General features: G+C 37.8%; 1 protein-coding gene across 3 annotated transcripts in view; it reads right to left on the bottom strand.

The window, feature by feature from the left end:
• Positions 1-18,261, bottom strand: part of LOC134220856 (calcium/calmodulin-dependent protein kinase kinase 1-like) — a 439,381-nt gene that overhangs the window by 388,666 nt on the left and 32,454 nt on the right. For all 3 annotated transcript variants that reach the window (XM_062700013.1, XM_062700014.1, XM_062700012.1), the window contains exon 2: positions 386-1,236. In XM_062700013.1, the coding sequence (XP_062555997.1) occupies positions 386-404 (19 nt within the window). In that variant the 5' untranslated portion in view covers positions 405-1,236. The remainder of the gene's footprint in view (positions 1-385; positions 1,237-18,261) is intronic.

The raw sequence follows: 18,261 nt of genomic DNA, 5'->3' as shown, positions 1-18,261 counted from the left end.
ACACGGGTACGATATAAAAGTTCAATTAATGGACGCAATTAACCACTGCAGTGGATCATCCCGAACAAAAAAAAGATATGTATGGTTTGCATGCAATATTGACGAGAAATATTGTATACATTTAAGCTACATACATCCCGCGTGAAATTACGCATTTATGTTTCTTGACGTGAATTTCAATGGATTTTTCTATCTGTGTATTTCGAGACATTTCGCCACTCTCTGTTGTTAATAGCCTTCTTATAACGGAAAGTCATATTCCCAAGAGAACCGCCTCTAACTGACCAGCCTCAGCGTCACCATTGTTGACACTCCATGGCTGGCTTCACGACAATCTAGGCAACAGGACATAGAGGTAATAAAACTGGCTTCCATTTCCACTCACCTGAATCAATAGTTGCCATCGACGGCGACGGCGACGGCGGTGAGATTGGCGGCTGATGATTATCACTACATCGGTCGGCCTGTTGTTGCTCCGTTTCACTGGACTCGCCGGTATCAGACACTTTTGATTCCTTTATGCTACCCTACGCGCTTCCAAGTTGCGCCACCCACCGGAATAAGCACCTTCCACCCACTCGGCTCAAGACTGTGCAAATACACTTTTTTTTCTTGTGCTCTCTACCTCCACTCCACTCTAGGAAATGGAAATTCTCACAACTGCCACACTAAGTGATTCTGCCACCGTATTCACCGGTGTCTTACACTTTGTTCGCGCTAAGCTCCTTCCTTGACGGTCGTCCGTGGTCCGTGATCTTGTTCAACAATCGTCGCCGGGAAACCCGATGTCACTCAAGTGCAACTTTTTCCGCTGCTCTGACTTCTTCAATTAAAAACTTGGCACTTGATCATATTAACAATTTTATTCTCTTTTTCTCTGTGCTGTGCTACTTGGTACAAAAAGATAGGAGGAATTCATTCCACTTTATTACAACTCGGCGGCACCAGTTGTTGTTTTATCACTTCGGTATGCACCTTAATTTTTTGCAACCCTAATTTTGCTTTGATGTACTGAAACAGTAACTGCCACTGCCAGAAATTTATTTCAATTATCCAACCACCTGGTTGCGTTTAACGAACATCGCTGCTGTTGGCTGGACTGGGGCTGTCAACGGGAAGACAGCACGGAAACGAACAAACAGGTCTCCCCAGCAACGTGACACAATCGCGCGAAAAGTTATAAGCAGGTACGGAGGATGATGATGATTTACCAACTGCCCAGCAACCGCAGAAACCCTGCGGGAACAAGAAGAGGAGAGAGGAAAACAACATTAGAGAAAAAATTGCTGCTACTGCACTTACACTCCCAGTCATTGGTATTATGCGATTCGAGGCCCATGCAGGCCCTCACGAGCATATCACATTTGATCGATAGTCATCTCCGGGGGTTGGATACTGGGTGCGCTGAGATATTGCGCTATAATACTGCACTAGCTCGCAAAAGCACTGGTGTGAGCAGGATCGGGTATTGCCAACCAAATAATAATACGAATCTCAGTTGATCAGAAATAAATCAATATAGAAGATCTATTGGCTACGACACGGTTAAAATGGCAATCTCATAAAAAACCTCATAATGAACTTCTAAGGTTTTATATGGATCGTCAAACTTCCGCTGTCTTCACATAATTTAGTTGCAATGTAATCGGTTACTTTACCCCATTGCGATACAACAAATGAAACAATTTCATTTGAAAGATCCATCTAAGCTGTGTTTTTTGTTTAATCCTCTACAACCCAAATTTTTGTTTTCGCTCTAAATCTCTATTTTGCTTTCTAAAATCGACCTAAACACGGTTTGGGCATTGAAAAATTTTAATTCGTGATTTTTTCAATTTCACAGTTTGATTTTTAGAATTTTGTTTTTCAAGTTTTTCATCCAATCAAACAATTTCTTGAATCTATTAATGTTTTTTTGATTTTTCAACATATTTAGAGTTTGAAAATTCTTATTCAATGCTTACTTATCGCAATTTTTAAACTTTGAGAGTTAATTTTTTATTTCCCGTGTAACGAGTTGGATAAATAATTTAGAGTGTAATATTCACAGCTATATGTAACCTTCTTTTGAATAAGGATAATTGTAGAAAAATATTAAACTACAATTATTTCACTCTTTAAAGGTATACGAGCGATAACACGAAGGAACAAAATATTACTCAGTTTTCAATATTTTTCTTATGAATGTGTAGAACTTTGAAAACTAACTTTAAACCATATTTAAACATGCATTGAAGTTTATATTATTGATTGACATCATCTGAAATCTGATCAGTTGAAAAATTAAAAAAATAATCTAACTGCCCCGTCTAAAGGCGGTCTTGAGCACTAGAGGGTTAATGATCAATTTCTTCTAGAAAGAAAGAAAGACAGGATCGCCGTCTTCGACCAGAGATCGAACCTACTGAATACTTAACTCCTAGTATTAGACAACGGACATGACAATTCACAAGACACCAAGTGGAAGTGGAGAATTTCTCACCTTACGAGAAGTTTTCTTCTAACTAGGGCGGGAATCGAACCCACAATCCACAGCACGCAAAAGTGCATAAACGACTGTTGCACGGCTACGATGGCCCAACGTGATTTAATTATAAAATTATCGCATGAATTCCCGTTCGTGGCTTTTATTACTCATAATCTAGACAAATAACCAAGTTAGTTTCCAAGATGTCTAACCGTTTTGCACCAGTAAGACAAGCAAACAAAAAGAAAAATTTGCATATGTATTACGTATACTGCAGACGCCTATGTTCCACTAATGATAATGATCATTATAAATTATTCAATTGCGCACATACAGGGCCACATAGCCCATGCTCAGTGTAATCAACTTTCACCTCAATCCCGACAAGCAGAGGTTCAGCTAACTCATTCACGACAGATGAGCAACACCAGCGGCAACAGCTGAAGCCGGTACGATGTGTATGAGACAGCAACAAATGTGCATGATAAATGTTCGGTTCCCTTGCCCAGTAGAATCTTTTTCGGTAACACTTGTTTACCTACATAAATTTTTCTGTTGCTTCATGTATGGAAAAAATATTAATGTCTCGCTATTCAGGTGTCAGTAAGCACTAGAAATAATGACGCAATTAATTATTCATTGGATCTGTGCCACATACGCCAATTGATTAATGTAATAAAATCGTAAGAATGCCAATCTGGCAAAGGTAGATTCGATTCTCGATGCGGTCTTGGAAGTTTTCGGTTGGAAAGTATTCTTGATGCCGATGGTGAGCAATAAGCCCTAGCTAAGCAAAGACTGCTTTAATATATGAGCTATAACAATTTTCATGTAGCTAGTAGATGCCATCTTCAAATTGTTGAAAATCTCAATTATATTAATAATATCCACATTTAAAAAAAAGTGGTGAAATGTATTTTGTTGCCGGAAAATTCATGAGGCAAAATGCCTTTTATAGTTGGCACCTCTTGGGAACAACACACCACGCGTCGGCAATTCAGTATTCTGGTATAGACAGTGCGTGGAGACGCGTAGTATATTGTCAGTATGAACAAAACCTGTAAATTTCCGTTCAAGTAGATGTAACAAATCTGCTCCGTGTTAAATAACATAAAGTTATAGGTTGTTTTAAGTCTACGCGTGCTGGAATTTTACAGTTCTCATTCTTATTGGAAAATCGAACTTTGGTCCTCAGAGTGAGAGCCTAACTTGTTGGCCTCTCGAGTATTTTCGCTTCATGATATCGAGTCGATCAAAGTGTAACAGGTTAAGCGTTTTGGTGATTCGATAATTCTTCGTCAGGCTGCACGATAGCTTAAATTTACATGACACGGAAACTCCTTCGAGACGCAATCGTTTGAGACTCAGTAAGCTGAACGCATCACAGATTTCTCGCCGAAATGTCCGTACATTGTTGAGTTATAGCGATGAAATGCTGCGACAGGACCGTCATCTTATTGGGAAAATATACGAATATATACATTTGGTAAACGCTTATGTGAATAAAATAGGTTCCAGCTGCGGTTTGCATGAAATTAAATGGGGTTTGTTTTGATTTGTTTTGACAGCCACGTGTTTGTTCACCAAGGTTTCCGATAGAATCATGTAAAATTAAGATACATTGAATTGAAATTTCAATGACTTTATCATTTACATCACAGAAACTTAAATTTATGATCTGGGACACATTATGTTACCAAAATTTTACATTAAATTGTGAATTCCGTCGTGCCTAATTTTCATAATATATTTTACTGTGTAGGCTAGCCCTACTAGGGCGTTTTTTCTCGCCGAAATGTTAGGTGCCCGACTTAAAAAGCATAACAAAAATTGAACACAATTTTAACACATCATTGTGATATTTATAGCATATTTTGATAAAATTTTGTGCTTAGTAGCCGTTCCCTTTCAAGTGTTGTAACAAGATTTTATCATAATATCATAATATGAATTACCCAAAAGTAGGCAATGAAAATGGATGTAGCAAACCCGACCAGAGGGTTATATCAAAAATATATCATCATATGTTATTTTTATAACAAAATTTGTTAGAAATATGGTGCGGGATGTTGTTAAAATATCTATATTTCTATCAAAAATTACACTACTTTAAACAAAAAACTATCAAATTTTGTTACAATTTTATCATAAAAATAACATATTTTGTTAGAAATTCATAACATAATCAGATACAAAATATATTGTTCACTGTGCAGTTACAGGTCGTGATAGGTCTCCAGATTGTGATCCACATTTAGAAATATTAGTTTTTTAGTAAATAGGAATATTTTTCAAGAACATGAAACTAAGAACATTATGTACAAATTAGACAACTTTTTCAAAATATATCAGCGTTTGTGATATCTATGGCAGGAGACTTTGCTACATCTATTTTAATTGACTACTGTTGGGCAATTCGATATTAAGCATTTTTTAATTCTTATTATGTTAAAATCCTGTTACAACATTTGAAAGATAATGGCTACTAAGAAAAAAATTGTATCAAAATAAGTTATAAAGATCACAATATTTTAAAATTGCGTTAAGTTTTAGTTATGCTCTTCTAGTCAAGTCTTCCAGCCATAATTATCACAACGCTGATATAATTCGAAAGGGTTGCCTTATTTGTAATGGGATACTATTTATAATAGCCCTGTTTGTCTGTCCGGTGACTAGCTAACCAGACGCAGCACGCGGGGAAATTCTCACAAAAAATAAAAAATTTGACACTCCAATTCTGTTTTTTACTATCAGATGCAGAAAACAAAACCAGTGACAACCTTAGACAACCAGACACAGCATTTGATGAAAAAATCACAGACAACAGACGTTGAAGATTTTGATTTTTTTTCAATGCATGAATTAATGAACCGTTTACATTGAAAAAAAAAACACTTGCCACGGGCGCTACAGCGTCCACAAATAAACTAGTGTTTTATATTCTTGAATAAAAAATCTCGTTCAGACAAAAAAGAAAAATTCTGATTGTTATTTACAATATGGAGACTGCATAGTAAACAATATACATTGTGTCAGATTCTGTTATAAATCTGTTATTTTTGCTTTAAAATTTATAACAAATTATGTTATTTTTGAGATAAAATTGTAACTATTTGAAAGCTTTTTGTTACAACTAGAGTTATTTTTGATATAAATTTAGTTATTTTAACAACATCCTGCACCAAGTTTATACCACATTTTGTTATAGAAATTTAGTGTAACATAATAACATATATTGATATTATTTTGATATGACCTTCTAGTTGGGTGTTTCATTAAAATGTGGAAAATTCGAGTTTTCCTACCTTCTTATAAATTATTTTCACGCTTTTTTTCGCTTAACCTGCATTATTTGACTAGTGTTCATACGGTAAATATAACACTATGGGTCTCCGCGCCTTCTATTAAAATTAGACTTTTGGAGTAGGGAGCTGTTAAAACTTTGTTGTACGACAAAGGCAAAAACGTAACTCGGAATCCGTTCATTGTACGAAAGAACTGTCTGAGAATGAATTGTAGAGAACTAAAAGAGAGAAAATATTTCACTGGCCAACACAATTATTTTACACTGAAAAAAAAGATCAAAAAAAGATCAAAACCACAAAAAGTTAACTCAAAAATACACATTTCATCAGGTCGATGGGGAAGTTAAAATTTAAAAAAAAAGTAGAAAAAGACATTTTTGGACCATTTTTAGACTATTTCCAAGAAAACACCTGTATTTTATGCCGAATTATGATTCCTGGAATAATTTTGAGACAAAAAAGCTGTTATTTATTTTATTTTTGAGCATAACCGTTTTTAAGATATTTCAAATTTAATTTTTGGAAACTAAAAAAATTATCTATTCTGCCCTCTCAAAATTTACTCGCGTTTCTCCGTCACCTGATTTTCCTGATCTCACGTCACCATGAGATCGTTGGCTCCTAACCCTCTCTTTTAAACTTAATGATTAGATGATATTGATTGTTATTGATGGTTAGATGATATATAATTGTGTTATTTTTTGCAAAGAGCAAGAGTATGAGCATGATGACCGAACACTTTGTAGTTGTCATTGAACACACCAGAACAATCGTTTTGCCCAGAAAACGAATTAATGTGGCATGGAATTGTGTAATTTGCCGCTAAGACGCTCTAAAATAATTATTTATAATATTCTTTAACTTGTAAGTTCAAACATTTAATATTGTTTCACAATTAATCTAATAATGTTTTTAAAGTTTTGTGGACTACATGAATAGTAGTATTCATAATTTGAACCGATACCAGCGAAAGTGGTACATGTCACATTGAGTCAATTTCACAAGATACGCATTTTCCCAAAAAATTCGAATAATAAATTCAAATTTACAATTTTCTGCAACTCAACTGTACTAACATGTTATAAGTGATGTGCCCAAAGATAGTAATGAAAACTAAGTAAAGCTTCTTGACAAATTTAAGTTTATTGGAACAAAATGTACATGTACCATTATTAAGGTCACTCCTGACGGAATCCAAGTTTCAAAGTGCTCGCGTTTTCGGGAGCATACCACTTGATACGGAAACAACGCACAACTGTCATTTTTATTATTTCACGCATGCTGCGACGCAGCAAAGCTAAGTCAACAAAAATGACAGTTGTGCGTTGCCTCCGTATCGAGTGGTGTGCCCCCGAAAACGCGAGCACTTTGAAACTTGGATTCCGTCAGGAGTGACCTTAATGGGAACAAAATGCAACAGAAACAAAAACATTGTTGCCAGTAAAAGTGGTACATGTACATTTATAAAATCATTCTAAACGGGAGCTAACCATCTTAAAATTCAAAATAGTGTAAGAATCTGTTGTGGAAACTCCCATATTGCCAAATTTTCTGCATATGTACCACTTTTTCTGGCAACGAAATGGCCATTGTGATGTATTATGTATTATATGATATGTATTATCAGAAATTAAAATGTGAAATTGGACGTGTTTAAGTTTTTAATTCGCAACTCCGATTGCGATATATTTGCACTCTGTGAAACATGGCTTTCTTCTGAAGATGAAATCAACTTCCACGATTTTAACATTATTCGCCAAGATCGGAATGATCATTATGGTGGCGTTCTTTTGGGAATCAAAAAATGTCACACTTTCTACAGAATTCCCATTCCGACTGTTAATGGTTTAGAAATCGTCGCTTGCCAAGTAAATGTAAAGAATAAAGACCTTTGCATAGCTTCAGTGTATATTCCCCAAATGCCTCACTTAATCGTCGGCATCTTTGGAGCGCAGTCTCTCTTTATCATCCCCAGTTTTAATACTGGGTGATATGAATGCACATGGTATTGCATGGGGCGAAACTAGAGACGATAACAGAGCGCCTATTTTCTATGATTTGTGCGACGATTTCAACTTGAATATTTTGAACACAGGCGAAGTAACTCGCATAGGACCTCAAGGTCAGGAAAGTCGAATAGATCTGTCTTTATGCTCTAATTCACTATCATTAGATTGCACGTGGAAGGTAATCCAAGATCCCCATGGTAGTGACCACATGCCGATAGTCACTACAATCAAAAGCGGCTATCAACGATCAGTGCCAGTTAATGTTCCTTTCGACCTCACGAAAAACATCGACTGGCAAAAATTTGCATCGGCGGTAAAAATTGGTATTGAATCAACTGATACTCTTCCACCTTTGGATGAATATCGATTCCTTACTGAGTTAATTCATAAAAGCGCACTAGAAGCTCAGAAACGACGCGTTCCAAGTACATCTGTCATAAGAAGACCAGCCACCCCTGGATGGGATGATGAATGTACTAAGTTGTATTCCGAGAAATCTGATGCCTTCAAGGCTTTCCGTAAACACGGAAGGTCCGAGCTTTTCGAAGAGTATTTGAGGCTTGAAAGAAAGCTCAAAAATCTTCTCAAGGCTAAAAAACGTAGCTACTGGCGACGTTTTGTTGAGGGACTATCACGAGAAACCTCAATGACAACACTTTGGAAAACGGCCCGCAACATGCGGAACCGGATTTCCACCAATGAGAGTGAAGAATACTCCAATCGATGGATATTCAACTTCGCAAAAAAGGTCTGCCCAGTTTCCGTACCAGCAGAACCGCTATTTCGAGAATCAGTCACTGATCCCGGTTCTTTGGGTGGACCATTCTCCATGCTGGAACTTTCTATGTCTCTTCTTTCATCAAACAATTCTTCTCCGGGATGCGATAATATCAAATTCAATCTTCTTAAAAACCTCCCAGATATCGCAAAAAGACGATTACTTGACCTGTACAACTGTTTCATGGAGTACAATATTGTGCCCCCAGAATGGCGACAGGTCAAAGTAATAGCTATTCAAAAGCCTGGGAAACCAGTGTCTGATCACAATTCATACCGACCGATTGCCATGCTATCGTGCATGAGGAAATTGTTGGAGAAAATGATCCTTTCAAGAATCGACCATTGGGTCGAGCAAAATGCATTACTGTCAAATACTCAATTCGGGTTTCGAAAAGGTAAAGGAACAAATGACTGTCTAGCGTTGCTCTCTTCAGATATACAGCTGGCCTATGCGCACAAGGAGCAACTGGCTTCAGTTTTCTTGGATGTTAAGGGCGCTTTTGATTCTGTTTCCATAGAAGTACTGTCGGAAAATCTGCACAGTAGTGGATTACCCGTTATTTTGAATAATTTCTTGTACAATTTGTTGTCAGTAAAACATATGAACTTTACTCTCGGCACTCTGACAACTTCCAGAAATAGCTACATGGGCCTTCCCCAAGGTTCATGTCTAAGTCCCTTGCTTTACAATTTCTATGTTAAAGATATTGACAATTGTTTGGAAGGACAATGCACGCTTAGACAACTTGCAGATGATGCCGTGATCTCCCTAAGAGGTTCATGTGCAAATGTCCTGCAAACACCATTGCAAAATTCCCTAAATAACCTGACTGTTTGGGCCAGAAATTTAGGGATCGAGTTCTCTCCGCAAAAAACTCAATTGGTAGTGTTTACTAAGAAGCGGTACCCAGCTCAACTGAAACTAAAGCTGTTGAAAGATGACATCAACCAATCTTTATCTTCTAAATACCTTGGGGTCTGGTTTGATTCCAAGTGTACCTGGAAAACCCATATTGATTATTTGTTAGAGAAATGCCGAAAAAGGATACATTTTCTCCGTTCTATCTCTGGAACTTGGTGGGGCGCTCACCCGGAAAACCTCATCAAACTATATAAAACGACTATTCTCTCTGTTTTAGAGTATGGCTCTTTCTGCTTCCTCTCAGCAGCTGATTGCCACCTGATCAAATTGGAACGAATTCAATATCGTTGTTTGCGTATTGCCCTTGGCTGTATGCATTCAACGCATAACATGAGCCTGGAGGTGCTTGCTGGAGTCACTCCTTTAAAGCACCGTTACTGGGAGCTCTCACTTAGAATACTGATCAAATGTGGAACAAGTAACACACTTGTATTAGGAAACTTCGATAATATGCTTGAACTGGCTGAACCTGCGAGTCTATCTCAACTACATATCGACAGATCTCTGTCTTCCTTGTTATAATCCACCTCGAGTTCACTTCGTCAACGACAGTTCCTCAATTGAATACGATCTTTCCATGAAACACGCTATTCAAGGAATACTAGATCATCTTCGACAAATATCTATCCCTTCCATTTTTTCTGAAAAATATGAACATGTCAATTGCAATAACAGATATTTCACTGATGGTTCTCGCATTAACGGATCCACTGGCTTCGGTGTTTTCAACGTAAGTTCAACCACCTTCCGAAAACTTCAGGAACCGTGTTCGGTTTATGTTGCTGAGCTGGCAGCAATTAACTTCGCTTTGGGGATAATTTCCAATCAGCCCGTAGACCATTATTTCATCTTCTCGGATAGTCTTAGTTCTATCGAGGCACTCCGGTCGATGAAACCTGTTAAGCACGCATCTTACTTTCTTACAACTATAAGAGAGCAGATGCGTGATTTGGTCGAAAGATCATTCAAGATTACCTTTGTATGGGTCCCATCCCATTGCCTAATCTATGGCAATGAGAAGGCGGACTCGCTAGCAAAGGTGGGCGCACAGGAAGGTGAAGTTTATGATAGACAAATCTCGAATAACGAGTTTTTCCCATTAGTCCGTCAGAGTACTCTTCAAAATTGGCAAATGATTTGGTCACACAATGAACTTGGACGGTGGCTATTTTCCATAGTTCCTAAAGTTTCTGCGCGAGCGTGGTTCAGAGGTGAGGACTTAAGTCGAGGCTTCATTCGCACGATGTCGAGGCTTATGTCCAATCACTATTCACTAAACACACATCTCTACAGAATAAACCTGGTCGATAGCAACCTATGTAGGTGCGGAGCCGGTTACGATGACATCGATCACGTAGTTTGGTATTGCTCCGAAAATGACGCCTCCAGAGAGCAACTATTGGATACCCTTGTGGCCCGAGGTAAACAACCCTTCCGGGATATAAGAGGTGTTTTGGGAGATCGCGATGTGATATATATGCAGGCCATCTATGCCTTCCTTTGCTTGGCTGACATTAAACTTTAATGCCTATATTCTTCTCTTTCTCAGTTTTTTTTCTTGTCCGATTCTGTTTCTCTGTACCATGTACCCCGATGCTCTGGCCATCCGGAAGATGCTCCCTGACGAACCAAAATCGAGCACGACGCCACGCAAAATCGTTTTCAACGTCCAACGTCAAACGCCCGGATGAGCAGCTGAAATAACCTAAACCCAAATCCCTACCCCGTCCGTCCTGTATTAAGTTTTTTAACCTTGAGTCGCCACGAGTATTATGGTCTATGTCCCCTCCCAACTAACTGTTAAGATAAGATGATATACCATGTATTCATATCATACTTGAGAATTGCGGCTCCGCAAAGTGTCACACACGACTGAGCCTACCAAATAAATGAACTGGTTAAAAAAAATTATTAAATTTCTATTTAACAGGCTTTAAATGTAGGCGTTCATTCACCTCTGACCAAATGTGCATATTTAAAGATATAGTTATCAAAGAATAGCTTTTTCGTCATTCCCTTCCTTTGCAAATAGAAGTCGTTTATGTAAAAAACTCAAAATTGACAAAAATGGTTTATGTACCACTTTTTTTGGCAGCAATTCAAATGTTTCTAGTAGATTCGAAAATTTGATGAAGTTCGAACTTCAGTAGGACATTTTTCTATAATTTGCCAAAACTACAAACCGATTAATCCATAATAGGAACGTATTCACTAGTTGTTGCACTATTCTTAATTTTGGTTCCCAATTTGGCAAATCCCTCTGTTTTTTTATGGGATTGGCCAAATTGGGATCACTAGTGCGACAACTGGTGCAAAGCACGTCAAAATTAAGCAAAATTATTTTTTACAATTATGCTTTGCTTGTTTTGGAGGAGATCAAAGGTGTTATCGTGTCATATGAATATGCTTTATTGATCTGAACTTGTTTTGTGGTGATTTAATTGGTCATTTGGTATATAAAGCACTAGTGCGACAAATGGTGCTATAGCCACGACTGGTACATCTAGCCTACTACTACACTCTGACTCTACACATCTAGAATATTCTGAATAGTTAATGATCAACAGATGATGTGCAATGGAGCGATTCCAGTTTAAAACTAAGGCCAAGACCTTGTAGAACAGTTTACTGACCACAAAGACTTTTAAAACCTTTACTCGTAAATAGTAGTGTAGTAGATGTCCTGGGAATTTTGTGACAAAGATAGTTTGGAGTATCGATTGAACGCTGATGGTCAGCGAATACTGAAATTAGTATATAATCGTTTCTTTCAGTCCTAAGTGTTTGCGGTCTACTGTCAAGAATGGCGGAGGCGATACTTTACCAACAACCAACTGAGCATGACTTTGACTTTGACTGGTAGAGTCCTGAGGTGGGGAGCTATGGCTGCATCCGGCGTTGGAAAACTTGAGTTCATCGATGGAATCATGACCAAAGAGACTTATTTGGACATTTTGAAACGAAAACTCCCAGCGTCTGCACAGAGTTCAGTTCTGCTTTGCGCGGTCGGTAATAAAAATCAATTCAGTGCGTGATTTCTCTTGTTTCGGACAGCAGAACGATGGCGCGATCGGCCGAAATATTGTGTTCTGCTTTGCGCGGCCGGTAATAAAAATCAGTTCAGTGCGTGATTTCTCTTGTTTCGGATAGCAGAACGATCGCGCGATCGGCCGAAATATTGTGTTCTGCACTGCGTGCCCGGTAGGCCGGTAGATAGTTTGTTCTACTTTTCGCGCCCAAATCATGGCTAGATAAAATCACTGTGTATAAAGAATGGCACGGTCGTATCGCTTATCAGAGTGAATCCAGATCCAACGATGCCTACCAATTAACTGATAATCCTTCCTGTGGTTTTTGTGGAGACGCAGAGAATAGCAAAAACCAACTACTAATATTCCTTCCTTCTTCCTAACTGACTACAAGGACGTGGCCGGCGCCGTTATTGATCATTTGAATTTTAGAGTCACTGAAACATGCACACTGAGAATGCTTGAACAATCCCAGTCAATCATTCAGTTGATTCTTTGGGCAATTTCACTGATTCTGGTCAATCACGGAGTAGCAACCATAGATATGTGTAGTCAGTCAAAGCTAAGCTAAGCTAAGCTAAGCTGAAAACTCCCAGCGTCTGCACAAAAGCTAAAGTTAGATCGCAAATATATGTTCGAACAAGACGGAGATTCGAAGCACACCTCAAAGCTGGTTTTGCAATAGTTCAAGGAAAAGCGTATCGAGGTCATGGAATGGCCAGCACAGTCTCGCGACCTAAATACGATCGAACCTCTGTGGTTTTAAAAATTCTAAATTTCTAAGGTCCAGAATCAAAAACCAACAAACATACAGCAATTGCGGCAGGTAATCTTATCTGAATGGGACAAAATTACCCCGGGAATAACTGCTAAGCTTATTGAGTCGATGTTTTCATAATCAATAATAATAAAATCTCACGAAAAGAAAAAAAAACGCCGTATTCCTAATGGTATTGTGTTAAATAAACATAAATTGATAAATCATGGAGGAACACTCATGAAGTTAAAATGATTAAAATAGAAAAACAAAATATTGAAATTGGTAAGGAAGTGGATAAACTTTTTTTACATACCGTACCTATGATGCTCAAAACTGGTACTGAACTGATCCATCCACATTTTCTTTAACATATGTACAAGAACCCCAATAACAACAATATTCTCCCATTCATTTATGATTATTTACAAAGTTATCGCAAAACTTTGACCGCCTTACAATAATCATCCTTTCTTGCACTTCTTTCTTTCTTAACGAGCTAATTTATTTAACCCTTTAGCTTCACGATAACTAAATACGATTACAAATTGAAAAGTTTGCCTCGATGTATCAATGTTCAAACCACTTGAGGGCCACATAATTGATGTGTTTATCTTGTCTGAACTTTTCCTAATTAAAATCGCGAACGACGCTTCTGGGTAATCATGTCCGGGGGCAACCCATTAGGGGGTCTCGTTGAAACTACGCTCGTTATTCACAAATTCCACCCGATATGGGTTTGGCGGAAGTTCAAAGCACCTCGGTAATTCTTCATGTTCTCGCCGAGTGTGGGAGGGTTTGGCTTTGATTTATTTTTCTTGCGCTTTCCGTTGGATTATATTCGTGCTTTGTTTGCTGTGCTGCGAACAAAAGTTCCACAATACTTTGTCTGGTAGCTTGAACCATTTTTTTCAGAATGGTATTTTCTCTATTAACAAAACTTTTCCGGTCGACTTACAAAAGTATCAAGAAAGCTATTTCAGATGGTTTTATTCCCCGCAAGAAATGGAATGTATAGATCACGCTTATTTTATTTCAAATAATAAAATAAAAGTATGCGTCTTTTGCATAAGACTAAAAGTAGGTCGTTTTCACGCGGCTTGTTTTTTATTGATTGTATAAATTATACGAAGGAATAGAAAAAAAAACATTTCTATAATCTTTTTTTATATATTTGGAAGGCTCAATTGCCGTGAAGCGTTACGGAGCTGAAATCAAGTTTAATAGTACATTTCTTGATTATTATACATAGTGTATAATAGGTAGGGGTAGGGAATTTAGGATGCTTAAGTAATTATCATGCTGATGTTCACATTGTTGACTTTCTTGGCGATGTTTCACATCTGCAATGAAAAAAAAACAGACGTTTTCTTGGGAGACAACAAAAAGAGGAAGACATATACCTACTAACTAAATCAACGCTCCAACTTCCCATTCACAGTAAATCCCTAGCGGCAGACATGTTCCACATATATTACTGCAACTTATATGTAATTAGATTCAATAGCAAACAAGTTGCTTTAACTGTTTTCGTTTGATTTGAGCTGAGCTTTGGTATGAACATGACTGGGAATAGTAATTCTCATGTTTTTGTAATTTCTGCTCAAATTGGAATCGAGATTTATAACTCACCTTATTTCCTATCGGCAATCTGAATAGGTATTTCAAAAGCAACTTAAGACTCGCTAATATCTTGGTACTAATCTTGAGGTTTATATTAGTTTTCAGAAGGGGCAGTTTCCTAATGGCTTTTTTTTTCGCTTGAATGTATCTTGGCATAACAAACGATTATATAGCTGGGCTGTGCCTCGTGGCGCTTCAAACGTTTAAAGCAAACAATAAATCATTCCAATTTCATCTATACACGTAATTATAACTACAACCAGAGATGGCAAGCATAATTTATGTAGCCGTTAACTAATCGTCAAAATTCCCTGACTAAGGTATCGATCAGTCTTGCATACCTCAACAAGCCAGCTATTTATCAACGAACTGTCAACGGGTTCAACACCTAATTTTGGAAAAGTAAAAAATAAACACGAACAGTTTATTGCTTCAACAGTTTCTAGCAGCAACACTTACTGCACTCCATCGTCAATTATCTGGCACCCTCTACACCACATGCAACAGCTAAGCTAGCTTCGCACAAAAGTGGTGTTGCAACTCGTCAGTGAGTTCCTCCGCAAAATAAATCACTACATTGCCGGAGGAATGTGTCACGTCGCACGATTTACTGCAAAATCAGCTTGTTTTTCATACACTTGGCTATAATTTTTTACCAATTTAATCATCAGCCAAAATTGCCTGCCCGCCGTATCACATTAACACGTGAACACGCGATAATGTTCGGTAGCAAAGCCGGTTGGTTAATGTAATTACAGGAAACCCGATTAACACCTCCACCCGATCAGCCAAAATTGCTCTGACAATTTTTCTCAGAAGCATCATGGATGGATGCTTCTCGGCTACTGGTAGGGTTTTTATGACCCTGGAAGATTCATGTTAAACTGAATTGAGGACGAACTCCATTACCGATATATCAGATTACCCGGAGACTAGTAATGCCGCGATTAAAATGTCTATTTGAAGATGGACGTTTAAATACAGAACATTTGGTAAATTTTGAAAACAAATATTCTCAAATGTTATATACATAATAAAAACTCTAAATAAATGATAACTTCCTCGTGCATGACACCGTCATGATAACAAAAGCACACAAGGGGTCGTACACTAATTATGTATGCACATATGTGGGAAGGGGGTGGGGTTGCCATTTTCCTGCGCTCCATATAAATAAAAAATGATTTGCGTGGGAAAAATTTTACTGGTGGGGAGGGGGGCTTATGAAAACCCCAGAAAAATGCTTACGTAATAAGTGTACGGCCCCAAAGAAAAATAAAAAATACCAGTTTTAAACAGTTCTTTTCAAATAAATTTAACTGCAAAGGGCCAACTCGGGAATTTTTTTCTGGTTGGTTAATGAGTTTTATGGACACAGCGAGTAAGGTGCATCAATCAGGTGGATCCGGACCCTCTCCGTAGATTGTGTAGTTGGCAACGAGCAGCCATGAGCCGAGCTGATTGGCCACTTCTTTTATATACCGTAAAGGTCACTTCGACCTTATTCTGAAAAAAAATAATATTAATAAATGCACTAATGCGACATTCATAGGGGCCCTCCTTAGCCGTGCGGTAAGACGCGCGGCTACAAAGCAAGGCCATGCTGAGGGTGGCTTGGTTCGATTCCCGGTGCCGGTCTAGGCAATTTTCGGATTGGAAATTGTCTCGACTTCTCTGGACATAAAAGTATCATCGTGTTAGCCTCATGATATACGAATGCAAAAATGGTAACCTGGCTAAGAAACCTCGCAGTCAGTGGCGCCGGGAGTGGGTGGGACAGGTAGGACATGTCCTACGCACGAAAAATTATGGGTAGGACAACCTGAGCATTGTCCTACCCATGATTCTAAAGAGATAACAAACAATAAATGAAACAATCTGCACTATGTGCTACATTAATAGCTGCTTCCCATTTTTAGGATAATTTTCTATCTGCTGACACTAGCACTTGCTTTCAAACGTATGGTTTGTCTTCATTGTCAGTGACATCATTCATTTCAAAGCAATTCGAAATACTTTATTCTCTTGATCTTCCCTGAGAAAATTTTAGATTAAGGGCAATTAAACGTTACCTACTTATTACAGTTTATGTATATCTTGTCAATCATCTGTCATGAAGAACATGTTAGCGCCTTTTTTTAAAACTCCTGGCAATTTTTTTTTTCGAGTTTCCAGCAATACATTTTAAAAATTCCTACAAAATAAATTCAGAATTCTCACGAAAACTTGTTCAGAATTTCCATAGATTTTTTCAAAATTTTCTTTGGAAACTCTTCGGAATTTCCTCGGGACATTCTTTGAAATTTCGTCGAAAAACTGTCCGGAATTTAATTCGAAATTTCTTTAGGAAACTTTTCGGAATTCCCTCGGGAATCGCTTCCGAATTCTCTGGAGAAACTTTCCAAAATTTCCTTTGGAAACGCTTCCGGATTCTTCCAGGGAAGAGTCCCTCCGGTAAAAATCATCGGGAAACTCTTTAAATTTTCTTCAAACTGTTTTCGGGAAACTCCTCAAAGTTCGCTCAAAGAACTCTAGGAATGTGCTCGACTCGTCGGAATGTTCTATAAAAACTTCATCGGGAAACCTTTCGATTTTTTTTTAAACTTTTCGAAATTTTCTTGGGAAACTCTTCCAAATTCCAAGTAGAAATTTGTTTAATAATTATTTGCGAGGTTCTAAGGGGAAAATGTTACACGGTTTGAACGACTGTTGTCTTCTTTGTCTTCTAAAAGGAAAATTTGTGAGAAATTTGTTCCTTGGAAAACCATCCGAACATTATTCGGGAAGCTCTTAGAATTTATTTTAATATATTAAGCTCTTATAATTTATTTACTTGAGAAACACTTCGAATTTTTACGGGAAAATCTACGGAATTGCTTTGCGAAACCATTCCTTTCCTCGGGAAATACTTTTAAATTTCCCCGGAAAAATCCATGTAATTGATTTGAGACACTTTTCAAAATTTTCTTGGGAAACTCGTCGGAAATCTCACGGAAAACTGTTTGAAAATTCTTCAGGAAACTCTTCGGATCAGATAACTATTCAGTTTTCTTTGAAAAACCTTTCGGAATTTCCTCGAGAAACGATTCCGAATTTCCAAAGGAAATTTTGATTTTCTCCTTTAAAAAAACTCTACGAAATGTCCTCGGGAAACTCGTAGAGATTTTCTCAAGAAACTCTTTGTAATTTCCTTGCCAAACTTTTCGGAAGCTTCTCTGAAAAGCGTTCAGAATTTCCTCGAGAAACTTTTTAGAATTTATTTGGGAAACTTTTCGGATTTTCCTCGGGAAACGCTTCCAAATTCTCTGGAGAAACTCTTCGTAATTTCTTCAGGAAACGCTTCGGACTTCCCAAGGGATTTTTTTTTTC

This window comes from Armigeres subalbatus, chromosome 3 (genome assembly GCF_024139115.2).
Source record: "Armigeres subalbatus isolate Guangzhou_Male chromosome 3, GZ_Asu_2, whole genome shotgun sequence".
NCBI lineage: Eukaryota > Metazoa > Arthropoda > Insecta > Diptera > Culicidae > Armigeres > Armigeres subalbatus.
The sequence above is the reverse complement of the archived record's forward strand: the minus strand, read 5'-3'. Positions and strand labels throughout refer to the sequence as shown.